The sequence below is a fragment of the Rhipicephalus microplus genome, chromosome 3 (genome assembly GCF_043290135.1).
Source record: "Rhipicephalus microplus isolate Deutch F79 chromosome 3, USDA_Rmic, whole genome shotgun sequence".
NCBI classification, from domain to species: domain Eukaryota; kingdom Metazoa; phylum Arthropoda; class Arachnida; order Ixodida; family Ixodidae; genus Rhipicephalus; species Rhipicephalus microplus.
In genome coordinates, this window is record NC_134702.1 from 66,041,473 (window position 1) to 66,068,813 (window position 27,341).

General features: G+C 45.2%; 1 protein-coding gene across 1 annotated transcript in view; it reads right to left on the reverse strand.

Annotated features, from left to right (window-relative positions):
- SMC5 (structural maintenance of chromosomes 5) overlaps positions 1–26,718 on the reverse strand; it is a 115,239-nt gene extending 88,521 nt beyond the window's left edge. Inside the window, exons 1-5 of the mRNA XM_075889690.1 lie at positions 26,552–26,718; positions 22,267–22,461; positions 21,156–21,252; positions 17,799–17,975; positions 15,824–15,985 (exon numbers count right to left, since the gene is read on the reverse strand). Of these exons, the coding sequence (XP_075745805.1) occupies positions 15,824–15,985; positions 17,799–17,975; positions 21,156–21,252; positions 22,267–22,461; positions 26,552–26,604 (684 nt within the window). The 5' untranslated portion in view covers positions 26,605–26,718. The remainder of the gene's footprint in view (positions 1–15,823; positions 15,986–17,798; positions 17,976–21,155; positions 21,253–22,266; positions 22,462–26,551) is intronic.
- Between the last annotated feature and the right edge of the window lie 623 nt (positions 26,719–27,341).

Sequence of the window (27,341 nt, forward strand, 5' to 3'; positions counted from 1 at the left end):
TGAGCCGGCTGTTTTGCGGCTCCAAGGGTTATGTTTCGCCCAATACCTGGTCTTAATTTTGCCGCAAGCATGGAGGAACGACGGACCTTGCTGATGCCACCGAAAAGAAAAAAAAGAAGAAAAATACAGACAGAAAACGCTGTTTTAATGAACTGCAATGCACGACTGCGGAAAACAAGATGCACGTCACTGCAACACAGTAATGACACACGGGCAGCACGTCTTCTGCTCCTCACTGCGTCAGCACGTCATGATGTGACCATTCGCCCATTTTTTCTGGTAGAATAATTTGACAATGGCCAGTGTGAGGAAATTTGCGATATGTTTCTGTTTGAAAACATTATCATTGAAGCTTTTGAAATTAGTTTTTGAAGCAGGCATTGCAGGCAAGAACTCCACCAACAGTGAAAGTGCGCAAATTGCTGGAGGCACCGGCAGTTGAAGGTTTACACAGATTACAAATTCGGCCAAACTGTCCTTCATGAAATTTTTTCAAACTCTCGAAAAGAATGGGTAAATCGTGACGATCATTGACTGATGGATATGTGGGATTTAAAGTCTCAAAACCACGATATGATTATGAGAGGCGCCGTAGTGGAGGGCTCCGGAAATTTCAACCACCTGGGGTTCTTTAACGTGCACTCAAATCTGAGCACACAGGCCTACAACATTTCCACCTTCATCAGAAATGCAGCCGCCGCAGCCGGGACTCGATCCCGCGACCTGCGGGTCAGCAGCCGAGTACCTTAGCCACTAGACCACCGATCCTGACGAGCTGACGTTGCAAGAAACATGCGAACATGCCTACGCGTCATCACTGTATTGCAGTGAAGCACAACTTGTTTCCGCAGGCGCTCAGTTCGGTTGATCACGAGAATGTTCCCCTCCCCTCCCTTTTTTTTGCACTGGAAGTGGCTGAGATGCTTCAGCTGCCACTTACTAGTATCGCTGCTTTGCATTGCCTTGTGGCTCTTAAGGGCCATGGTTTCTGCGGATTTGAGGTGAAATTTGGATCGGCAATTGGCACATGACACCCAAAATTTTCGAATTAACCGGACTGGTGCTGACCGCCACTTCAAATTATCCCTTAAGAGTTACATTGCAAAATACAGGAGCACAGAAATATTTCTAATTAGATAGAATTTCAATATAACCGAGTTCAAAATAATGAGGCTTTACCGAATAATAATTTTTCAGAAATAACAAGCTTATTTCTGTGTAAGATTCAAATTTGTTATAATGAGATGTGAGTGTACTCCAATTTGACAAATTTTCTGTACGCTCCGATTGAGACCTATAGGGGGTGCCTTGAAAGCCGTGCGCAGCGCCACTTATGGTGTGGTGGGCGCACAACGTTGAGAGCCTTAGCAGACAGCAGCGCCTCATTGTTTTGATAGTTATGGTGGCACAAGCGTCTGTGGCCGGCGCGTTATGGTGCTCAAAGCGGGATTTAAAGATATGATAGGGAGACATTCTATTGGGATGTTACCATAAATAAATGGGAAAAGATGCCCGAAAGTGGTCACGTTTCTCATGTCAGCGTGGGCCTTGCTGCCTGTTGTCAGTGCCAATGGCTAAATGCGTGCGTTTGGTGTGCGTAATGCAAGGTGCTTACTTCATAACTAAAGACCAGAACTTTAGGCAAAATGCTTATTTTTTTCCTGGAGTCCGTTTCCAGCCTATTCACATATAAACACGATCTAGGGGATGGGAAACATTTTAATCACATATTTATTGTGCCTATATGAGCTTTTCAGTGCCTAAAAATGCCTTTTCACATTCCTCGAGTAAGCGTTTTGCTTAAATGAGCTCTTCATATGGAGGAAAACAAGAAGCACTTGGTGTGACCATATTAATGACAACACGTGCATAGCACGCAAATTTTTTTTTTTTCGTTGATGTTTTTATATACTAGTAAGGTGCGATTATGGTTCGGCGTAGGGTCAACGCACGCATACACTGTGTTATATTGGCGAGAACAGATCATAAGTCGACGCACTGCCACAGCCAACATATTTCTAGACTCGGCCAGTGCGCTCAGACGCATGTGACATTTGCCAAAGCTCTGATAACATCGCACTTTAAACGCGTTTTTACGTGAGTGGGGCTTGTACCCCAGCGAGAAAAGGCGGGGCTAGCACCTATAGCGCTAGTAGGCCCCCCCTAAAAGATTTTCGGCGCTTGGTTCGAGAGTAGTGCAGCATGGTTGTGTGAGCATGGCTAGAGTGTACTGTAGCGAAGCGTGGCTAGAGTGTAGTGTAGCGAAGCGAGGAGAGACTAACGTTAGTGTATCCACTGCTCTTTGAAGATCCCCATCACTAGGTCTGAGAGTAGTGCAGCTCTGCGGTTGCGTTTGGGAGGCTAGAGTCCAGTGTATCTAGAATGTACGCTAATCAGCCAAAACTAAGCTAGCCTAGCGCTGACGACTACAGCCTACACATAAGTTTTGTTGGCATTTATGTTTTTCATAATGGCAGCTATCGGAAGTCCGCCGCGCAATGTGGAATAAAGAGAATCCGTTAAATGACCTCAGGCAATGGACCAGAGGATCACAGCACTACTACTTCAATTGAGAAACGGTCCATGTGAGAAACCGGGGAGAAGAAATCGGAAAGGTCAGCAATATTTTAAGTTTGATGTACACTCTGAAGCGTGCAGAGGCATAAAGCTTCCAATTGGTTACGCAACTGCCAATTTTTTTAAATAACCCCTGAATCTGCACGAATAACATGTATTTTGTGGTAATTCCACTGGCACACAGATTCATTTTGTTACTTTTGTATCAACTCGCATGCACCTATCACACAGAATGCAGCCATATGTGAAAGCTTCCCTGACACAAGCCACTTTCAACTTTATCGATTATACTGTATAGTAATCCACAATTTAAACTTATCAAGTAACATCATGCAATAAAAGTATGCACTAAGTGGTGGAAGTACGCATCAGGGACAGGAGTGCTATCGCGTTCAACGTTTAAAGGAAAAGCTTAAGAATACCCCCTTCTTTTTTTCGGCCGTGCAGGAAAGCTTCGCATCGTCATCAATAGACCCGCGGCTGATAAGGTTGCCGTGCTAAAGCAAGTGTCTAAGGTTTCGAGTGGTGCAGATTCAAATATTCTAGATGCAATTAGAGCATTGAAAGCGCTAGGCCACAAATCTACTTCACTAACTTCAGTGGACATGGAGCATTCTTTTTCGCTCAAAAGCAAATACTGAATAGAAGCAAGCACAATTCAAGGCCGAAACCCTTGAGATGACGCTGGTTTGTCACAGTTTTCATAGCCCTTCCCACAATGTCAAATTACCTCAGCTTTCACCTAAATCTGTTCAAATGATTGTGCTTCTTGCTATTCCTTTTCATGAGAAATATAAACTTAGCTTTCCTAAAGCACAGAATTTGCCTGCTGTATTTGTTAGAAGTTGAATATTTGTCCTGTGCACGCTACTGAAGTAATTATGAATTGTGCCTATATATGCGTAATGATAGTTTTTAACGCCTATTTATGCCTAAATAGCAGTTTCTAGGGCTTATTATTGGCCCCTAAAACATTCTTTTTTCGCGCCTAGAGTGGTCTTTATTCATAACTGTCGCGGTAAGCTGCCATTTTTTTCACACCTAGAATACTATTGGTGTGTGCCCACAGCCCGCATGCTTTCAAAATACTCGTAGCATTTAGACGTATTGATGACTCCACGGCCACTCGCAGGGCAATAGCGGTGAACGGCCAGGCGGCGTATCTTAAATATAGTTTTTTTGCTTCTTGCCGTAGATACAAGTCATCAGCCTTGTTGTTTTGGGATACACTCAAACCTCGTTATAATGAAGTTGAAGGGGAGCCACAATTATTTCGTTATGTCCATTATTTCATTATATCAATTATAACAGTTTGCGGCAATGTATGCTCAGATGGGCACACACCTATAAGCATGCAAAGAAGGAAACCGCCTTGTGGCCCAATGTACCACTACGCGACCATGCGTGCCACGGAAAATAAACTCAGTCAAATCTCATTAATTTGAACCTTCGGGTAATCTGAACTCATGCTGAGGTCCCGTCAAAGCTATGTGTATTCCAATGAGCGAAAAGGCCCTGTAATTCGAATGCGCAAGCACTTGCGATGGTTAATTCGAACATACCGCGCTCCGAAAATGCTCTCAGCACCATGCCCAATCCCACGGCGGCACCTCTCAACACTGCGCGAGAAGAAGGAAAAGAAGAAAAGGAAAGAAAAGACTGTTGCGGATTGTTTGCTCTTTCTCAAATGCCGATCTGCGACGCGCCTGTTCTACGCTTCTCCCTTTTCCGTCTCTCCACGGAAAGACCCTTCTTTCAAGGCCGCACGCGGAGAGGAAAAAAAAAAGAAAGCTGTCGCAGAGAGTTCTCCTTTTTCGGTGCAGAGGGTAGCAGCCATGGTAGCAGCGGAGACGCAGTCGTTGCCGCCTTGAGAGGGAAATCACTTCGCACCACGGTGCCGCTTCTCGGTCATGTGACCCGCTGAGTGCTTCCTCAATCGTCTCTTACTGGCTGTGTGAGGAAGACGGTTTCCTCGCCCGCTGGCTGTAAGCTCGGCACGGGAGTTTTGAAAGAGCCGCTCCGAACGAGTGTCAAACTCCGCAGAAAACGATATACTTAACACACTACTTTTTTTAAGAGACTATTTGATAGACTAATTTAGTTTGTTATATCCATTTACCAGTAAACTTTACTTCATTACAACGAGGTTTAAAATGCATAGTTCTCAATGAAGTTTTCAAGTGGAATTTCATTTACTTCCTTATATCCATTGTTTTATTATATCCCATTACATTATAACGAGCCATGAGTGTATTTCAATTTTTGTAGAAATTTATTGTGCCTATAATTATGATTTTGAGGGCCTAGAATGATGTTTTACTTGCCTGTCTTTGATGCCTAAAAAACTTTTTAGCGCCTAAAAATCCGGCCTCTAGTTATAACAATTCGGCTGACGATATCGTCGTTCTAAAGGTAGTTAAATAAAAGTGTGTGGTGTTTGGTTCGTTCCGACCGCATCTACTGTTCCCTTGACTCCAAGGGCGTGGCGCTTTCCACATCGAGATACCACACTGGCTACCCAACGTGGGGCTTTTGGAGCATCGGACGGCAGTTTTCGCGGTTTGGTACAAGCTTTTAATAGGGCAGGGGTAGAGTAGGCCTCGGGGGACTTATTTGCTAGCTTCGGCGGTGTGCTTTGTTGAGAGCGAGGAGATTGGTTGTTGTGATGTGTTTGAACTTGTCGGCACATTGGGGTTTTTTTTCTGCTCACAAGTGTCTTTTGTAGTTGTTGTTGGTTTTCAAGAATGTTTTTGAGTTAGTACGAGAGCCATGTGGTCTGCATCCTGGGGTGAGCAAAGCTCGGAGCACGTGGATTGTAGGCCAAGCACGAAGCAAGTGAGTACGGAAGCCTAGTGGGTGGTCCAATTTTTTGTAAATAGCTTCTATCTGTTTGGGACTCAGGGAGCCGGGCGTCATGACACCGTCCGGGACAGTGGGCGACGATCGCTCGGTAAGCTGCTGTGTGCAGCGAGCGACTAGGGCCACCTTACATAGTGGATGTCTCCTTGCAGCTGCCTCTTCTATGCCTAGGCTGGGTGCTGAGTGGATGCCGGTTGTTGACAAGCGACTCATTAGGCCTAAGGCTCTCCGCAGCCGCCTGTCGCACGTGGCCCAACTAGGTGAATCGTGGCGTTGAGGTGTTGCACTATGCTTCTCCCATCTTTTTTTTTTTTTTTAATGTTGCGATCCACAAGTTACGAAAAGTGACCTTTGCTTTATTTTAGCTGGGCGTCTTGGCCCCCGCCGGTGTATAAGCTAGCAGTACTGACCATCGTACCACGTGGGCGAGGAGCCCAAAGCTCCCTTCCCTTTGGCCTACTGCATTGTTCTTTTGAGTGTTTTGAATGTACGCAGGGGGAGTGATGTAACCAGCGGCTGGTTGTCTTCTGCACATCGTTAGCGCCACTGGCCAGGAATGCGGTCGTGAGATCAGGTGATGGACATGCCTGGGATCTGCGCAACTGCCTGCAGTCCGGCGCCCTCGTCAGTGCTGGTCGCAGCCAGAAGGCGCGTCGGTGCGAGTGATGGTTCGTCGCGCTGATAGCGACGTTGCTGTTGCGGGACCAGTATTGAGGTGAAGTCGTCGAGCCGGACAGTGCAGCAGTGTCGACCAGCACCGGTGTCGCCGTGCACGGGCATTCTTTAGGGACATGCGTTGTCATCTTTACTTAGAGCTTGTGTAGCTGTTTTTTTTTCATGCTGCTGTTTTTTCGGGATATGATTTGAATTGAGGTTGAGGAAATGTGGAGGTGCTAACACCCCTTGTGAAAATTTTTGTGCCTCATGGCGCACATGTCTCGCACATGACCCACATTTCGTGTTCACAACTATTGAGCAGTAGGTGGCGTGGTATTCGCGAGCGTTGGTCACCACTATCGTTATCATAGTTATATTGGTAGCGCTGGGGGTGACCTCTGGCGGCACGAAAGAATTGAGTGAGTCTCTCTAGAGCGGGGCATTCGGCGTGGATGGTTGTTCCTCGCGGTGTGTCCCCGGTGCACGGCACCGCGGGCCGTCTTTTGGGGGCCTTCGTAGTGGGTCAAGCATTGGCCGCCTTGTGTGTGTTATGTTGTTGAGTATATGATAATTTTGTGTAAGCTTGTCTTAGCTTGTTGATAACAATTGATGTTACAATAATTTGGCCGATGATATCATCATTCTAAAGGTAATTAAATAAAAGTGTGTGCTGTTTGGTTCGTTCCGATTGCGTCTACTGTGTCCGTTCACTGCAAGAGCGTGGCGCTCTCCACATTGAGATCCCACACAATCAAGTGGGCCAACTGATGACCAACCTTCCTCCAGCACAACAACCGATGCTGCTGAATGAAACCTTTTTGAACTCAAATTCGCAAAGCATTCCCTAGATAATTTATTTGTTTAAGGCGTGACGATGTCAGCAGAGGCAGTATGTTCATCTTTGACATCAACCTATAGGCAGCAGCAGGGTTCAATATTTTAAGGAGCAGGCGAGTAATCAGCCCCACTCGATTTCGTAGCGCTACCCTCTGGCTGACTTCACTTTGAAGCTTTCAGCGCAGCACAAAGAGCGAATCTGAAAAAAAAAAATTCTTTCTGGATAAGCTCGGCATTACAAGATTAGAACATTATTCGGTCTTGTAATGCAGGGAACCAAATTGCTACGTCTGGACACAACTCGGGATCGGAAGAGACGATAGCTTCATCAACATCGTTGTTCTCCATGTTAACGTTTGATACATCGCCACCACTTGCCGACGCACGGCCCTCGAAATTTGCGGTATCCCCAAGTTTTTGTGGTTTCCTTTTGTGCGTTAATGCTTCTGGTTTAGACAAGTGTGCGGGAATATTCGGAAAAATTTGAGGAAACGCACCGGGCTTAGGTGTCTATCTACCACATGGAATTTTCATGTTTCCCCTTACGATGTGCCCATAGCAAGTGATTGGGTCCTCGCATTCAAAATGTAAGTCTGAAATGTATGTCTTGCCTGTCACCTGGAAGGCTTTTCGTGGAATAGCAACTGTTCAGGTCGTGAGAACTGCAGGGTAATTATGGGGGTTTGAAGAAGCGCTGCCGCTTGCAAGTGTTTTCCTCAGAGGCATAGCCACTTCAACAGCGCGGCGCCCCACAGGTCGGCATGTTTATCATGTTAAACTGCTGATTCACTCAAGCATGCAAGGTTGTCGTGTACCATGTTAAGTACTATTTGCGATTACCGAAATCTAACCTTCCCTTTAAGGTCCCGCTGCTGTGGTCTGAGCAAGCGAACTAAAAAAAAAGTGAATTCAGCGTTGCCGCCTGGCGGCGGCGGCTCAATCTTAACGCTACGCCAGTGCCGCTCCTCAGAGCGGATACGAGTTGGTGCTGCCTCGAGAGCGAGGTTTTCCAACTGGCAATATCTAGGAACATTGGTTGCGGCTTCGTGCTATACGGCGATTTTCAGCTACCGAGTCTCGTGAAGCGTTTTGCCTGAAATTGTCACGGCATCATCCTCGCTCATCGTGATCATGGTCTTTATCTTACTGCTTGCCTAACCATGCTATGAGCTTGAGGCCCGGGCAAGAAAGAAAACGCACTACGATATCAGCTAGAGAGGACGCCGCAGGGTCAATTTTTTTTTTTCTCTTTTCACCTTGTGAAGTGGCAACGACATCAGCACGCTCACTGCGGCCGCTTCTCACTCACTACAACCTTTTGTGTTGTGTTGGTTAACAAAACAAACACTGACATGCGCATTCGTCGCTACAGCACTCACAAGGCTGCATTTTTTCAATCTGCAGTCTTGCTACTCTACGGCCTTCATTATTTCATCCCAACATGCAGATTGTTTACGCTCAAAGAAGAGACTTCTGTATGAACCACTGCGAAGGATGAAATTCAATGTATCACTTCCAGCAGTTCTTTCCTTTGGGCCCGGGCTACAGCACTGGTTTTTAGCCACAGGAGCGTTTGTGATGTACGCCATTTGCTTCATGAGATGAAATGAACAGAATGCTAAAGTTATCTAATTCAAGCTTACTTTTGAAGGGCACTAAAGGCAACCATCATGTCAACATTGATTATTGAAATAGCGGACTGGAAACCTTGTAGAGTTTGTTACTTTTGTGCCAAGGAAGTGCTTATATTGAAATAAAATCACGTATTAGTGGCCCGCATCTGGTTAACGCACTTCAAATTACCCGCCTCAAGCAGAAAGTCTCGCGTCACTGTTGCCGTGCGCAACGTCGCCCGGCTTTACTGCCCGGCCACCGACAACAGTAGCAGCAGGACGAAAGCAGCGGGAGCCGCAGCAGCGACAACGGCCATTGATCAATTTCCTGCCAATTGGCTTCGAGATGGCACACTTGTTGTGGTTCAACTGGGCCCCTCTACATGGCACGACCTGTCAAGTTTAACCAGGCGAAAATTGAATTTTTGAACCACTCGCACCATTCCCCATAGTAATGTCAGGCAGTTCTCTTTTCCACGATTCAAATGGAAACGAACAAGCAGCGTTTTATTATGTCTCTTGATGCACAAAAGGTGGAAATGTTTTGAGCGCGTTTTTTTTATTTCTCGTTTGCCACTTTGAAAAATGGCATGGTTTAGATGCTACTGACATTTTTCCGCAAGGCGATGCAGAGCGCTGATTGGCTAGAGCAGTGGTTCTGAAATGGGGGTCCGTAATACCGTGGTGGTCCGCGAAACTACTTCTATGATCCGTGAAACCCTCACCCGCATTTTTCTTTAAGCGTGACTGTGCCCCGTATTGATGAACTGCCCAAAATGAAGTGATGTGACACGTTTGTTTGATGTTTTTGGTAGCAATAAAAGCCACCTGTCTCACGCTCCAATTGTGTTAACTTACTTACAACCCTCTCCCCCCTCCCCTCCACTGCAAGGGGTCCCCTGTCACTTCCACCAGTCGGCAAGGGGTCCCCGATACATCCATGGCTGAGAACCACTGGGCTAGAGCAACGCACTCATATATCGGGGAAGAAAGCGCGTCCGCTATTGGCTACTGCCACAGTTGCCACTGGTGGCTACTTTTTGCCAAGTTTGCAAATTTGAGAGGCCCGTGGCGGCCTAAAATTGTGAATGGCGACATGGCGAATTTCTGGCTATTTTCGGCTTAAGTCTTGACTGAGTTATGCATTCTATGCTCAGTCTCTTCAAAAGGAATAGGTGGTGACATAGTTTCTAATTTTTGTAGTTTGAGACCCACAAGTAAAAGGCGTTGAGTACGTCTGTCTTGTTTCTCTTGTGTATCTCTTCAATTCACTCACATCCTACACGCACTGGCACTCTGGTGCATCTGCCAGCAACCTTCCAGCAAAATTTAGGTCAGCGGACTGCTTCACATGTCGCGAGGCGGTGGTGTTATACTAGGTCCTGTAAAGCTTTAAGCTTTTTTTTTAAGTTCACTTCTGAAGTGACTAAGTTTTAGGCTGCGTTCGGACCACAGCACCAACTATCGATTTCTTCGCTTCTGTAACCCTTAAATTTCATACTTATGGAGTTTAAATTTGTTATTTCAGTTGAACCCCGCTACAAGGAACACCGTTTGAATAAAATTTCCGCTACAAAAAAAAAAGATTCGCGGTTCCCCATCAGCAGTCCATAGGAGTCAATGCATAAATATTGTCGCCGCATCGAACACTTTTTCTTGTGCTCCAAATCGATGCTATCAAGCGCGACACCGAGTGTTTTTGAGATCGCCGGACCCAGCACTTCAATGCTTTATGCCAACACATATATTACATACAACACCAAGAGAAACAAGAGACGAGGCGAAGGGAGAAAAGAGTGCGTCAAGGTACTTCACACTATTCTGCTGAACCTTTCTGAAGAAAACACAAGTGTCAAACTTCTTAGGCTCATTTTCTCAGAATGGATTTTTTTGCTTGTTGCGGCGCCAAGGAAAACCAGAACCCAAAGACCACTCATCAGATTTGCATTTTCTTATATACTGATCGACTTTGCCAGGGTGTAATGAGCTCATTTTCTTAAAAATTGGTATGGTTAATTTATAATAAACAATAAGTTGATGAATCTGGTAATTACTAGCTACATCAAATGCAAAGGTGGTTGAACATTTTTTGAAGGGGAAATTAAAAAAACAGCTTTGTAGTACCCTGGGAAATTTATCAAAGAATGACCACGATGAATTTCAGCTTTCTACTATGTGCTGGTATTTGAGACTTTTCTCAGGAACCCTGTGAACAAACCATTTCAATTTAATTAAACCTTGATAAGTCTGGAACTAGAAAACACAGCTGCACGGAATTTTGCAGTTCCTCAAGTTTTAGCGTATTGAACATGCCCAGAAAGTTTCATTCAGCTATCTTGAAACATAAAGTTCGGCCTCCAGGGTACACATTACCTACACCTTCATTATTTCACGTTTCTTTTTTTTTAAATCTTTAACAGGACGTTATACAAGCTAATGTGCACTAAGTATAGCAAATGAACATATTTCATTGATTATAACTTGCATCCTGCTTTTATTCAACTCCTGCTACCACTCAAACTTGCATCCACTTTGCTTCGAATCAAGAAAGCGACATTCGCACAAATCATGTAATTCTTAAAGATATTGTAAGAGTTGGGACATGACAAAATGCTCCATTTTCTTTAAAATATGGGATATACACTATTCGAACATTACTAGAAGTTATACGACCAAATCACTATATGTTACAAATTCTATTTGAACCTCAAATTTAGCATTCATCTTTTCCTAGCATCTTAAAGTGACCCTTAAGTGGTACAATGAATCGGTTTACATTGGCAACACTTGACCTGAAAAGTTTGATGCTGCTGATGTCCCCCCCCTTCTCTATAAGTTTATTAATCGAGGAAAAAAAAACAAGGTTGAAGTTATCTTCTTGAATTTCATGGAGAAATTTATGCGTGACTTCACTGATTTCAAAGTGTATTTGTGGTATTTTAGCGACACTGGCCCCGCAAGATTTTCTTGAAACTTGGTATGTCATATATGTGGTCTCCTCAGAAGCCAATGTACTTCGCTTTTGCTGATTAGGAACAACAGTGAAACCTCGTTAAACCGTACCCGCGTAAACAGTAGTTTCGTTTTAAAAGTAGTGAAGTCAAATCCCCGACTCGACGGCCACTGAACATAATGCATTTTGTATACGCATAAGCCGTACCAGCTTATCGCGTATGTATCGGTTAATAAGTAGTTTTTCCAATTTTCGTTGCGCACTCGCCGCGACAAGTCATCCCCCACTGGGCATCCCGGCAGAACAGCAAGCCCCAGAGATCGAAACACGCCTCGCTTGTTTGTGTTGATGATGACGGCAGCTGTTTTGGTGAGCGCCATCTCTTGGATTTTTTCCACAACAAGAAGCACTCGGCCGGGTAGGCTTCTGGTGTTGTCCACGTGACAGCGCTTTACACAAACACGCAAACACGTTGTGCGCTTGCTTTGCTTTCTTTGTTCCTCTGGCGCCGTGCATAGGTGTTTTCTGATTGATCCATGCCGTACAGCTCTCGCGTCGTTTTTCACGTGTTGTGTATGTGTGCTTGTGCTGCTTCGTGCTTGCGTCATGCCGAAGCTGGGACAAAAGCATCGAGTGCTGAAAATAGAGGAGAAATTGGACATGATTCGTGCTATTGAAAGTGGCACGAAAAAAATCGGCGCTGGCACGCGAAAAGGACCGGCCGTTAACCACGGTGTGTGGAATTTGGAATTCCAGAAAGAAGTTGCTCGGCAGTGCTGCTGCAACTGCGAAAAGGTGCTGGCTAAGCGGTTCGGCGTTTTCGGATGTAGAGGAGGCGCTGGTGAAGTGGCTAAAAGCTGCACGGTCAAAAAATCTGCCTATCAGCGGACCCCTGCTCGTGGAGAAGGCCCTAGTTTTTGCCTCGCAGCTCAACCATGACAGGGCGTTACGAAAGGCATTTCCTTCCCCGACTTCAGAGACACAGACAGAGATGTGCAGACATCTCCGGTCATGTCCGACAAAGCCATTGTTGCCTCGGTTGTCGAAGTGTCGCCAAATGATAGTGATGAGGACGACATGGAAAGCGACAACACAGGTGATCCAGGTCCGACAGTGGCCGAAGCTGCGCATTGCGTCAGCGTCATGCAGGTACAGTGGAATCTCGATGATACGATCACGGCTATTACGAATTTCCGGATGATACAAACTTTTCTGTGGTCCCTGCTGTGCCCCATTACTTTGCAATGCGCTAGAGTATGTTTGTTGCGAATCGATTTTCTGCCCGCGTTGTTTGATACGAATGAACGCCGCCCCACTGACAGCCGCGAAATAGAACAGCACCCAGTCGCGCGCCGGAATGCGCACCACCGCCGGTTTGGCATTTTGCCAACGGTGCCTGCTAGCAGCGCATGGCGGCCTCAAACATCGGCACCCGGCGTGCGCAATAACGGAGACCTCAGAGACCACTTGCGCCCTTTGATTTCGGTTTAGGTTTAGAGATGGCGCTGACCACGGTTTCCTTTCTTCCTCTCTTTTTGGGTGCGGCAGCGCGGACGCAACGACGCGGCGGACTGCGCGGAGCAAGGCACAACGAGTTTGTAGCGGCGACGCTTTTGTTGCTGTTGTGCTTTTCCTCTTTCTCTGCGTGGCGTTGGACGGAGTGGCTGCAGTGCTGTGCTTCGAGCCGTGTTCTTTGTGTTTGCACCATTTTGCCTAGTCGTAACGAGCTGTCTCGCAAGCGAAAAGCGCTCTCCTTTAAGGAGAAATTAGACATCTTTCGAAAGGTCGATGAGGATCCTAAGAGAAAGCGGACGGAGTTGGCTAAGGAGCTAGGCCTTGCAACGTCAACACCGAGCACAGTTGTTGGACAGCGAGAGAACATAATGAAAAACTTGCTTTCGTTCAACGTCAACGCAAAGCAAGCGAAGACCGCTCAGCACGTGAAACTTGAAGAGACTCTCCTGACTTGGTTTAAAGAAGTAACCGCAGCTGGCGTAAATATCGATGGCAAAGTTTTGCGGGAAAAAGCCGAAGAGTTTGCACTTGCTCTGCACATTGACGGATTTCAGGCCTCAGGTGGGTGGCTGCAGCACTTTAAGACTAGGCACGCTTTCGTTTACAAAAGCGTCTGCGGCGAAGCGAAAAAAGCTGACGAGGCAGTTGTCAGCAACTGGTTAGAGAAGCGGCCGTCACTCATTGCAGAGTATGAGCCTCGTGATGTTTTTAATGCTGATGAGGCAGGTCTCTTTTTTTAACCTGCAACCCGAAAAGAGCCTCTGTTTAAAAGGCGAAGCATGCAGAGGAGGCAAAAAAAGCAAAGAGCGTATTACTGTGCTCTTGTGCTATAACGCCGACGGATCGGAAAAGCTTAAGCTGACCGTAGTTGGAAAGTTCCAAAAGTCCCGGTGCTTCAAGCGCGAGAGTCATTTGCCGTGCGTCTATCACGCAAACAAAAAGGCGTGGATGATGGCGGCGTTGTTTGAAAAGTTTCTGTCACTCCTTGACAGGAGGATGGCTTGTAAGAATCGGAAGATTCTTTCTTTTCTTGACCAGTGCGCCGCCCACCCGAGGCAAGTAACGCTTCAGAACGTCAAACTCGTCTTTTTACCCGCAAACGCGACGACGCACCTGCAACCCCTTGACGCTGGGATTATTAAGAATGTGGAGCACCATTTTAAGAGCCTTCTTGTGCATCCCCTACTCACAAAAATTGACCGAAAGGACGAAGGTGACCTGAGAATAAGCCTCTTGGACGCCATCCATTTTATAGCTATGGCATGGGATCGGGTAAGTCTGACTACTGTAGCGAACTGCTTCGGCAAATGTGGCTTCTTCGAGAGTCTGGAAGAGGTGCCCCCAGAGCCGAAAGACCCTACAATTGAGGACTGGGAACAGCTCAACGTCGAGTGCACATCTGATGATTTTTGCACGGCAGATGACAATCTCGCCACCTATGGTGCGCGCACGGTCGAAGATATTGTTGAGGAGGCCACGTGCGAGGCTGCCAATTCCAGCGATGATGGCAACGGCGAAGGACCACCACCGGCGGCTGAAACGCTGCACGCGCTCGACGTTCTGAGGCGCGCTGTGGCCGCGGATGAAGTCAGCGACGACACGTGCACGCGTTTTTATGCTTTCAAACAAAGTCCGCTAGGTGACCTGGTGAAGAAAAAGAGGCAGAAGGACATCAGAGACTTTTTCATCAAGGAATAAATGCTTTTTAGGTACTTACGCCTGGATGAGTTCACGTCTGACTCTTTGTTAATTTAGCTAGTTTTATTTGTTTCGATGATACGAATTTCGGCTAATACGAATATTTTTCGTGACCCCGTGAGATTCGTATCATCGAGATTCTACTGTATTTGCCGAGAAGACGGGGCTAGCGGAAAAGCTGGCTCACAGCATAAGTGAGTTTGAGGCCGCTGTCGTTGCTGCTAGGCCGCCGTGTCGTCAAATGAAGATTACAGAGTTTGTCACGCGAAGTTAATAACTTACTGCACGTCTTTTGTTCTTTCATCGCACTCTCTGAAGGTTTCTTTTTTGACAGGTAAGTGAGCGACCTGACGCTATTTCAGTTAAGCAGTACTACCGTTTAGTACGTACTTTTTCCGAGCTCGGGCCGACTACGGTTTAACGAGGTTTCACTGTACATAGACCCACAGAGTTTCCTATATATCCACTAGAGGGAACTCTGGCACTAGTGTCTATGGAAGCTGCAGTGCATCGCAAATGGTGGGTAGTACACGGATTTGTCTAATCTTCATACTTCTGGCTTCTTCTGTGTTCCTGTGGCTTGCAGCTATTCTGTCACGAAACAAAAATCGGCGAATGTTCAGCAGTTGCACTTCACCACCTTACTCTTTTAGGCTTACCTTTTCAAATAGGGTCACGAAGTTCAAAAGTGCTTGATCTTTCCTTCAAAACAAAACCAAAACACAGCAATTAACAAAGCCACAAGTGCGGTCCACCTCCTGCCAGTACGAAGACTAGGCAAATCCGTGTACTACCCATTGTTCCCATGGTCGCTGAACGATCGCAGTGCCAGAGTCCCCTTTAGTTACTTTTAAGGAACTCTATGCATAAGCCCTAGCAGACGCTCTCAAAATATCCCATGTCACGGCGTTCGGTGTCGGAATTGGAATGTGGCATCGTCACAAGCATTTGTGCATTTTCTCGCTTGCCAAGCTTGCTGTTGTGGCAAGCCTGGCAATTTTGGATTTGTGAAAGAGTAATTTATTATTACATAAAAGGAAAATCTTTTTTTTTTCTTCTCAGCATCCCTCTGAAGAGACAAAGACAGAAAAGAGAAATCAGTCGGGGAGCTTACCATCCAGGCCAATTTCTGGCGCAGGCGCTCGATGCGACGCTGCACTTCCTTGTGCTCCTGGATCTTCTTCACCTCGGCGTCCAGGTGCGACACCTTCTGGCGCTCTTGCTCCAGCCGCGTTTTCAGGCCCTGCAGCGAAGCCTCCAGGGTGCCCCGCATTTGCTGCATTACACAAAGGGCAGAGCATGCTTCGAGAAATCTCCCCCACCATTGACTGCACAAACACCCCCGCTCTACTAGTGGACACTGTAGGGAACAGAATTCGCAAACAATTAAATGAACACCGACGTTTCGACAATATGTTTGACAACAGCAGCAGAAACTTGTTGATACATTCCCACATGCTACTTTTGACATATGTGACCACGATGCTTGCCGTCAGGGCCGGAACTAGCTGGCGAACCTCTGGCTGCCAGAAGTTCGAAAATTAAAGAACCGTGCTATGTTTTTGGAGAAATAAATGTTCTTTGCCTATGCACCTCCATATTAGCTAGTCAGCCTCAATTCCTACTGGATTCGGATCAAACGTTTTCCCGAATAGTACATTTTACATTATTTTTATCCCCCGCCCCCTTCTTTTGGAAACATATCAACGAGGTTCTACTTACTCCAACACAGTTGAGCAGGAGATGCACGGCTGGCATGATCGAAAGGGAGTCGTGAGAGGGAGCCTCCCTTCAAGGTTAAATGAACATATTACCCTCACATCGATTCATCGATTTTTTAAGTTTAGAAGCTTGCTATACAGGCTTTTATGCTCCAAGTATAGTAAATCATAAAGCATCACATATTTTACACGCTATCACTAGCACTCTGCTGAAAGTCAAATCCTGCAACTATTCAAAGTTGTTTCCACTTCCTTTGAACTAAAGAGAATGTCATTTGCCGAGGCATTGTTTCAATTAAAAAAAGATACTGTTGATTCCTCCGTCATAGGAATCAGTATAACACGAAAAGAAAACGTCTCCTAACAGAGTACACTGATATATGAGCGCATATACTAAAGCTGTTGGTTTTTGAAAGCTAAAGCACCATTTTTCATAAGTGCATCCATGTTGACAATTAGTGATAAATCAGCATCCCAACAGCTAAAGACTATGATTAATGAGTGAATCATTTATTTATTTATTAATTTCGCAATACTGTCAACTTTCTTGCGAGAGTACTTACAGAGAGGGTAATATAACAAAACAATAAAGTAAAAATGAACATTGTTAGCACATACACAAATACAGGTTAGATCAAGATCGAACGCTACAGGCTACACTTGTACAAATAGTCATCCAAGGCTTGTTCCAATTTCGACAAATTGTTCTGTTCAACAACACTCACCGGCAATTCATTCCACATTTCAATTGTGTTAAGAAAAAAGGAGTACTTGAATCTATCCGTACGAGTCCTGTTTTGCTTGAATGGCCCAGTTGTGGTTGCTTTTTGAGCTCTGTTTACCTGGCGGCAGTAAGACTTCTTTGCTAATATTTAGTTGGCCATTTAGAAACTGAAATAATAGTTTCAGACAATTTTTCTGCCAGTGCGCTACTAACAAATGCAGGCCAGAAGAATGGAACATTTCTATAACCGATTCTGTCCTTCAATACCGGGAGCATATAAATCGCACCATGTACCTCTGAATTTTTCTACTTGTTTCTTTAAATAATATTGATGAGGGCTCCATACCACCGACCTTACTCAAGAACTGGCCTTATAAAGGTTCTGTAAGCAGCATAATGATTAAACATGCAGTTGCGGTCATGGATGCCTGTGGTAGTTGTAGTAACTACTGGATGAGAGCAAAACAAAAAAAAAGAGGTGTGACAGCCAAAAGAGCACAATTTATTGTTGACCAAACTTGAGTTAAGGTCACGTACTGGCGGTATTCAATGCCACTCTGCGGTTGCTTAGTACACGTCTCCTGGTGACCTTTGAGGCTTGCCTCAAACTCACTCCGTGTGAATAAAGGGTTTTCGCACTGTACCTGGAGCTCTTTGAGTCGCTGGTGAAGGTCAAACAGCTCAGAGCTGCCCACAGCACGCTCGGTACCTTCCAGGAGCTCTTGGCGGGACATCCGCACAAAGTCAGCCACCCGGTCCTGTGGCAGAAACTGGCACAGGTTGCTAACCTGTATGTTCAGCTTTGCCACTAAATGTTCAACCTGCACAGCAAAATGCAAATAAGTCAGGCTGCACAGGCAATGAAAAAATCCCCTAAACCATGTTCGATATTTGATTTTTGTTATATTTCAAGTAAACATACGCATAAAATTCAGAATGCCATCACAATAAATGTTGCCAAATGTAGAAACACTACGAGCCACAAATGAACCACAAGAAAACTGTGCTTCTCTCCAGATCTTCCCCTATTTCCAGCATGAGGTCGCCAGCTACATCAGCAGTAAGAACCTGTTTAGTTGGCTAGCAGCTGCTCCCTGCTCTTCCTCCTTGCACAGCGAGAAATACTTGGCACTTGGGAGCAACAAACTGACAAAGAGATTTCAGTGAAGAAAGAAGCAAAACAAGCAAAGACCATGTTTCCATCATCAAGCGCGTATAGGTCCTCCATTACGGCCAAATTAGCCACGTCTACTTAGAAAACTATGTGTACTAGAAACAAACCTTCGAGTGGTAAGAAAATCAGGCGCTCCATATAAAATAAGTAAACATATTTACCAGATGCGCTCAGAATGTTCTGAACGCCTGCGGTATATGTGAAAAAATATGAATGTCTGGCCAAAATAAAACCCCTGGGCAAGGCAGTAAGCAAGTGAGCTGTTTGATGTTTGAAAAAATCAGGAAGCAAACACACAAGTTAAAGGTAACCGCAGATGAAAGTTTGAAAGAGCCTGCAATAGTCTGTCATCGCATTCAAAGCTGCTAGGAAACGTAGAAGTGCTGCAATCTCAGAGCATCCGTGTAAAATGAGGACACGGGAGCCTGGCCGGTTCCGCCACTGGAGTATAATCTAGTTTACTATAATGGCTGTAGCCTACGCCACTTAGGATGTGGACTAAATTGAATTAGATCGCCCTGAACTGCTTTATTTGCTGACTCGACTATTTAGGATGTAGATTGGATTTGATGTGACTCGACCAGGATTGCTGTATTTACTATTAATTTAGGTCCCCATCTAATTTGTACACCTCTAAAATATACTTTAAAAAATGAATAACTACTACTCGCGTATTTTGTGTACCTTGCCTTGACAACGAGCAATGAGAGCGTTGCAAGAACAGAGCCGCACTGCAATTTTTCTTCTATTTTTCTTTCTTTCTGTTTTTCTCCGATGAGCGCATGCATGTTTGTCGTTGGGCACTGACACATGAAGCGCAACGAATGTCCTCAGACGGCTGCAACGAAATCTGGGGACAGCGCTCAAAGTGCCAACGTTTGAATATGTGGTGGCAAGAAGGAATCTGTCAAGGTGCAGCAACTTCACTCATTCCACAGATCAATCACGAATGTTGGCAAACTGCCTTTATTTACGTACTCTTCTGTGGATGTGACACTCGAAAATAATTGGATTTAACGTTGGCACGAGATACGAGCATGCGCAGTAGGGGTACACACACCACCACCAACGCCGGATTTATGAGTAGGTGCGACTATAACATGCTCCGCTCTTAAAAGAAGCTTGCATCATGCCTGCACTTGGAATCCAGATACAGACAACTGGACATACGTTGAAGAGGAGTGATGGGACGCTTCTGACAATGTACTCTCGCTACTTATGTCACGTATTTAGGTGCACTTAAGTACACCGCGCCTTATGGCTTTTACTGTGAACAAGGCTCCCTCCCTTATCGAGGGGTGAAACGCCAGTAAACTGTGTTCTATGGGTCGGTGTATCCTTACACAATTACACTAAGCAACAGTTATGCATTGTCTTTTTTTTTCACATGCCTTCTAGCAGCTCACTGTGCTCCGCCGCGGTGGTCTAGTGCTAAGGTACTCGGCTGCTGACCCGAAGGTCGCGGGATCGAATCCCGGCTGTGGCGACTGCATTTTCGATGGAGGTGAAAATACTGTAGGCCTGTGTGCTCAGATTTGGGTGCACGTTAAAGAACCCCAGAAGGTCGAAATTTCTAGAGCCCTCCACTAAGGTGTCTCTTGCAACCATATGGTAGTTTTGGAAAATTAAACCCCCCATATCAATCAATCAATTAGCAGCTCACTGTAGTTACAGTTGAAAGAGCGACTTTTTCAGCTTTCATCAATGGTAACGCTTATTTTTGTGAGGGTCGCATAGAACTGCTTTCAGTTTCCATGACCTGGCCAGGTTTTTCAAAGATTCCCCGACTTTTTCATGACTTTTCCCGAAGGGCCCAAATTCCCTGACTTTTCCAGGTTTTCCAGGTTGGTAGACACCCTCGGCTACTTGTTCACGGCAAACATGCACACGTGGGTGACCGTACGCAGCAGCATTGGCATGAAAAACGCAGCGACCGGAGGAACACACTCTGCTCAACGAAGAACCTTAGAGTCAACCACGCTACGCTCGCCACTTGTCTCTGGTTTTCGCAACGCAACAGAGGCACTAGAACACACAGCCTATAGCTAGTAGAAGCAGCACGCTCGATGCACAACATCGCATTTTTGCAAGGTCACGTATATTTACAACAGCTTAGAGAAGATTATGACGGCACCATGCGAGCCTCTGTCACCAGAAAACTGCAAGGTAAAAAAAAATGCGATTGGGCGCGTCTTATTTTCCACTAAAGCTGAGGTTGGCATCAAACGTATAGCTTTCGAGCCCGTTTTGGAGTATTTCGGCGTAATTTTTGCAATTTTTATGTTTTTGGAGCAACTTGGTGCAAGAAAACGGAAACGCATCAAAAATGTGCAATATGCGCAGCTGTCTCACCCCTGCCTACACAAATGCTCTACACAAAGCATATGAGAAATAGACGCTTCAAAAGTACTGGACAAAACAAGACAAAACATCTATTTTTAAAGCATTACCTTCGGCACACCCAAACCTACCTACAAGCCCTCACTCGTCCTACTGCAAACCCCGTGCATTTTCATCGTCTTTCAAAAAATTCATCGAAAATTAGTGAGGTTTACAGCTTCAGCAATGTTAATGACCGTCATGGTAGGCTTAGATATGCGGTACTCCCTTTAATCATTAAAACTAAAAATATAACCTTTTTTCCATGTTTAATGTGGTAAGTATACCTTTCTCTCTAAATGCCTAAAAACGAAGTATAAATTTACCCATCTTCAAGAAGACCTTCCACTAGCAAGCAGGCAAACGTCAATATTACATGGTCAAAAGTTATCTTTCTCGAAAAGACTGTCTTCTTAGGTTTTTTTTTTTTTTCCATGTATGTACTCACCGACTTCTGGGGTAACGTGACGCCATTGACTTTCCACGTGGACTTGCTGCCCGTGATACGCCTTTCGATGATTGTGTTTTGCCCAGTTGTGCTGGCGCTGCATGGGCAATCATAATGCTGCGTGTTAAAACTTCCAAGCTTGCTCACTGCAAGCAAGTATTTTCTCTCAGATTTGTAACACTGTAGCATACCTGCCACGTTCAAGAATTCTGAATCCTGAATTCTGATCGGTCCTTTGCCCTACGAAACGGCACCTTGGCCCTGTGATGAACCGTTCTGGCCCAGTTCGCATTTTCCTGAGCTGCGTTCTGCCATTTTGTAAAGCCCGAGACTACTGGGAGAAGCGGTGTCGCCAGAACGAAAGCCTCAGAGATAAAGAGGTGTATCACTACTTTACCACTAGAGGTAGGAAGCTGCACCACACTTCCTCACTGCGCCACCTTGACATGTGCTCATGTGGGGGAAGCCCTGCTTGGTTGCTGGCTGCACGCTAATGATAAATCACTGACGTCGTGTCACGCTGCTGAAGTGGGCAGTCACGACGACAACAGACTACGCCTTCCCCTCCCTATGGCGGAGAAGGGTGACGAGGTTGGGCGAAAATTTGAAACCAGCTAAAATTGATGTTCTAATCCCTGTAACTTCCTTACTATAGCGCATATTTGCAAAATTCTTGCGGCAGCATGTCCACATAGTGAAAGTGCACATTGTGTTTCTCCTAATTGCCATTTTCGTACCCCTGGGGTGTTTACTGGCCCTTGAAAGCTGCAGTTTGCGCAGTGCTCACAATGCATTTTAAATTATGTTGCAGACATATTGCTTTCTTCTCTTGCTTTTCTTTTTAAGGAAGTGACTGACACTGTTATTCTGCACTAGAGAACTCCGACACCTTTGTCACCATTTCTTAATGCTAGAGGCACAGCAATGATTAGTCATTACTGTGGCGGAGATTTGTTTGTTTTCTATAATATAAGGGGCACTGTATATAGTCACACCTTCTAAATAAATTCATACAACCACCATCCTGCCGAATCGCTTACGCCACATTAAGCTTACAAGTGGTGAAGTCTCTGAACCATTTCCCACACTCAAAAAGTGCCGCACTACTCACAGTTCAATTTCAATCACGGCATAATCTGCACCATGCCGTATGTAGTCGGAGACATTGGAGGCCCGTCCAACAGTGTGTGGTGTGCCACACAGGCCGAGGCAGATGGCGCACACTAAGGACGACTTGCCAGACCCGTTCGTACCCACAATTACATTCAGGTTTGCGCCTGGACGTACCTCCACGAACGTGTAGGTCCTGCAACGTTGAAAAATTCGTGAACATAAGGTGCCGCTGGAGCCATTTCAACAACTGGTCTTGTCTTATTGGCTGCAACTGCTATGTTGCCATGGTGGCAATGAGACACTGCCTGTGGAGGCTGTGGCCATGATTACAATAATATCTAGGGTTTAACGTCTCAAAGCTATGATACGCCCATGAGAGACACAAGCTCCGGAAATTTTGACCATCTGGCCTTCTTTAACGTGCACTGACATTGCACAGTACACGGGCCTCAAACATTTTCGCCTCTATCGAAAATGCAGCCACAGTAACCACGATTCAATCCTGCGACCTTCAGGTAAGCAGTCTGGTCACAGCATGGCATAGCTGTGACCAGACAGAGCATATTACTGCAAATGCGAGCAAAAAAAGGGGGAAAAAAAGGGAAAAGGAAATTTGGGCACTGCACCCTTTTTAGGTATGAAGTTTAATAAATAGTCTTTTATGTGGAACATTATGGCGGTGAGATAGAGGTTCATTTCTACTATCCGGGGTTATTTTCATTGACATAATACTGCAGGCATCTTACCAGTGCACCCCCATGATAATGCTACCCCCCTTTCCCTGCCCTATTATTGCCATGCGAGAAGTGCTGCCAGCCGTGACATGTAGATGGCATCACTGCTCTCCTACAGAACAGAAGTTATTTGGCAAAGGAGCAGCCTCAGCAAAAGCAATCACGGTTTGTTAAGAAAGCTTGCTTCATAAGGAGACATACAGTGGTACACTACTCAAAGCCACATCTTATTTGACTTGCAGTGCTCTTCAAGGAGAAGCTGAATTTTTGTACCCAGTTGATGCACTGATGTACATAGTATTGATGCAAACAGTATTGATGGGTACTGAGTGTTTATATCATCCAAACACATTTGATTTAATGTCAGATTTTGTCACACAATAAGACACCCATTTAAAGATGGTTGCTTCTACTGTTTAAATCATTTTAAACACTGTAAAAGCATTCATTCGTTCGACTTGTATGCCAGATCAGTTGGTATACCTTGTACATCAGATGGTATACCTTTGCTGCACAGTTACTACCTGTCATAGGTAGACATAATCCTCTATAACTTCCAGCGTCTCTCCACCTATCGCAAAGTGCTGTTTTTTACCGAGACTGTTGCACATTATTTTGGATTTGGGCATATTCATTTTTAGGCCTACTCTTTTGATTTTTGTGTCCAGTTCAATAATCATGAGCTGTAATCCGTTGCCTGAGTTACTCATTAAGGCAAGGTCATTGGCAAATCGCAAGTTACTAAGATACTTTCCATTAACTCTTCTCAATCGAGTGCCCTGAAAACTTACAGCAAACATGTGGTGAATAGCATTGGAGAGATCGTGTCTTCCTGCCTTACACCCTTCTTCATTGGGATTCTGTTACTTTCTTTACAGAGAACTATGGTGGCTGTGGATCCACTGATAATGTAGGGTTCTTCGACGCCCTGATTTCGTAATGCCTGCATTACTGCTGATGTCTCGACTGAGTCAAACACCTTTTCGTAATCTATGAAGGATATTTATTTTTTGTGTTTCTCTATTACCCGATTCATAGTATGAATATGGTCTATTGTGGAGTATCTTGTACGAAATCCTGCTCGGTTTTTTGGGTGACTGAACTTTAGTGTTGCCTTGATTCAATTAGCTATTATTTTTGTAAATAGTTTGTAGAGAACGAACAATAAGCTGACCAGCCTGCGATTTTTCAAGTCCTTGACGTCTCCTTTTGGATTAAGGTGACGTTGGCATTCTTCCAAGATTCTGGTACCCTTCCTATCAACAGTCACTTCGTAAATAAGGTGGCTAGTTTTTCTAACACAATTTCTCTGCCACCTTCCAGCAGGTCCGTTGTTACCTTATCCTCACCCGCAGCTTTACCTCTTTGCATTCCTTCTAGAGCTTTCCTTACATTCCCTGTCGTTACTGGTACAATGGCGAATTCCACTGGGATATTACTGTTTCTTACGATATCTGGTTAGGATCTGGTTGTTCTGGCTTCTGTACAGCTCTCTATAGAACCGTTCCACTACCTGAACTATCTTATCCATATCAGTTATGACATTGCCTTTCTTGTCCCTCAATGCGTCCCGCGAAAGTTTGTCTTTGCAACTTCAAGAGAGAATACCCCTCTTGAGACAGCCAGTGCCATCTACTGCCATACTAGCTGGGCTCACTGGTAGCTTCTCAGATATTCTAATTTTTCATGTCCCCTCTTTGCTGTACATAAAAAGCAAATATATCCAATGTCACGTGTCCACGCTAATATTTCTACTGAACGCTCCTCCCTTTCTTAGGCAACATAATTCTTCAAAATTCACTGCACCATCAATATTTTAAACCATGCAGCATCACAGAGACAATTCACATCTTCAATGGGACCTGTACACCGACATTGTAGCAAAATTTGTGAATTGTCTAGGCACTACTTTTGCTCTGTTTGCCTGTCTAAATCCTTAGTGATTTTTCTATAACTCTGCATTCTTAGAAGGCTTGACTCTGCATAATTAAGAAATGAAATGCACCAATGCATGTTCACTTTTTGATTGGAAGGGTTACTTATTTGGGCAATGCAAGTCCACCCCCCACCTTTTTCTTCTTAGAAACAACTATATGAAGCCATGAAAGGGGCAGAAAATCTTTCTCTAAAGAAACGGCGTATTATAATCCTCATCACAAGTAATATCGGGAAAAGAAAAATAGCACATAAATCTATCACTCAAGCCACAAACCTCCCTCTTTGCAAGGTCGCTGTCTTGGTTTGTAGTGAGATTTGTAGCGAGAGAAATCAGCGAGAAGAAACTAACGCGGGGATGCCTCACAATCATGCATTGATTTTTCGTGCTGATTACTGTGAATAATTGCTTGATGCATCATGTATTTTTTTTTTATAGGCACTAAATTTACAGATATCAATTGTAGTTCACTGGCAATCAGTAAACTTACCTAATAAATATCGGTGATAGTCGACAAAAATATAGTTTTGAATGTACCAGATTTAATTTGTTTAAAGCTGTTTAGTAAATGCCAATGACAAAATGAAAGTTTGCATTAGAAGCATCGTCACGCCATCCTGTTTTGTTCTTTGTACTTGTGCGCACCCTGTTAGAAAGTAAACAGGGCTTATTAAAACAGGCGAGAGCAGAGAGTTTCCCCGTGTACTCAGATTTGGGTGCACGTTAAAGAACCCCAGGTGGTCGAAATTTCCGGAGCCCTCCACTACGGCGTCTCTCATAATCATATGGTGGTTTTGGGGCATTAAACCCCACAAATCAATCAATCAATCAATCGAGCAGAGAGTAGTGCCGTGGTTTACTTGCAAGTAAAAGTAAACGCGGGCTCTTTGCCTCACAACATATCATATGAAGTGGCTGGATTGTTGCGTCCCTACAACGGGAAAGCGACGGGGGCTGAAGTCCCGGAGGAAGAAACATTTCCTCCTCCGTGGCTGAAATACAGTAGCCTCGAGAACCGTGTGACACAAAGCGGTTCGACCTAAGCGAGTGCGCATTTGCACGAGACCACATGTTGCGTACGACAAAATGAAACGACTGCACGCCTCACACGGCAATAAACGAATCCATAAACGTTCAATCGATCACTAGTCGTACTCATTTCGACATGCGCGACAAACTCGCGGCCTTAATCTTGGGAAAGCTGAACTGCTAACGACAGACTTGTCACGTTCTTGAATCACGCGCACTTCACTACAACACGCGCCGTTACAGTCGTCCTGGCAAGCACCACAGCAAAAGGTTCGCTGTTCCCAATGAAGACGTCGTAAAGAAAAAAATAGTTAAAAAACGCGCCATCGAAAAGCGCGCTCAGGGCGCACGACAGAGAAATCGGAACAAGCAGAGACCAACTGGGAGATCTCATCACCAACTCAGCATTCGCTCGCTCAGTTCGCTGCAGAACGAGAACGCTTTCATGTCAGTACCAACTTTTCACTAGTTTCCAAGAGAGAAGGTGGTGTACACGGTCGAACACGGCATATTCGGGCTGACGAGAAGAACAAGTGTACCAGGCCACTTGAAAAGCATACCAGCGTAGCAGTAGCTGTACTTACATAAAATTTTCTAGCTTGATCCTGACAATGGCACCATTTGCGATCGAACCCATCACTTACAAACTGCCGCGCACGCGACTCAACTACGAAAACACACTTTACAGAAGAGGTCGAGGAAAAAACACAAAGAATGGAAGCCGCCCAGGCAAAGCGGCCGTAGTATGGTAGCCACCATAGCCGCAGTTAGAGGTGTGCGCCGACTGGTCGGCGCGCCGCCGCCGAGAGTTTTCGCCACGCCGCCGCCGCCGCCGACGTTTTTCATCGGCGCGCCATTTATGCACTAGTACCGAATTTTCACAGATTTGTCTTTTTCTTTTTCATCTTGATTATAGCTTCGTTTCACATTTATGTAGCCAGTAAAAAACAGGCTTCTTAGTTATCTTCATCCAGCTTCACAGACCAGTGCTATGAACAGCGGCACAAGTTCGGCGGCCGCTGCATGAAATGACATATTGGACAAATTGACAAAAAATAAATGTAACAGTTACAGTAATGCATAGACGCTGCCATCTTAGGCTTAAAATCAATTTTGCTGGTTTTCTATGTCGTAATTAGCAATGATTTTGGTCATACAACGTTGAATGTACTGGCCCAGCGTGTTGATGCATGCGAGTTCACCGTAGCACTATTCGAATATTCATATGGATGCAAAACGGCATCGTAATCAGTCCAAGATGGCAGCCTATGATCGTGCCCGAAACAGGCCGTATACACAGAAGAAATGAAATGATAGCAGTGCAGCACGAATGCAGCGCGTTAGGTGAAGAACTACACAAAGCCCCGAAGGATG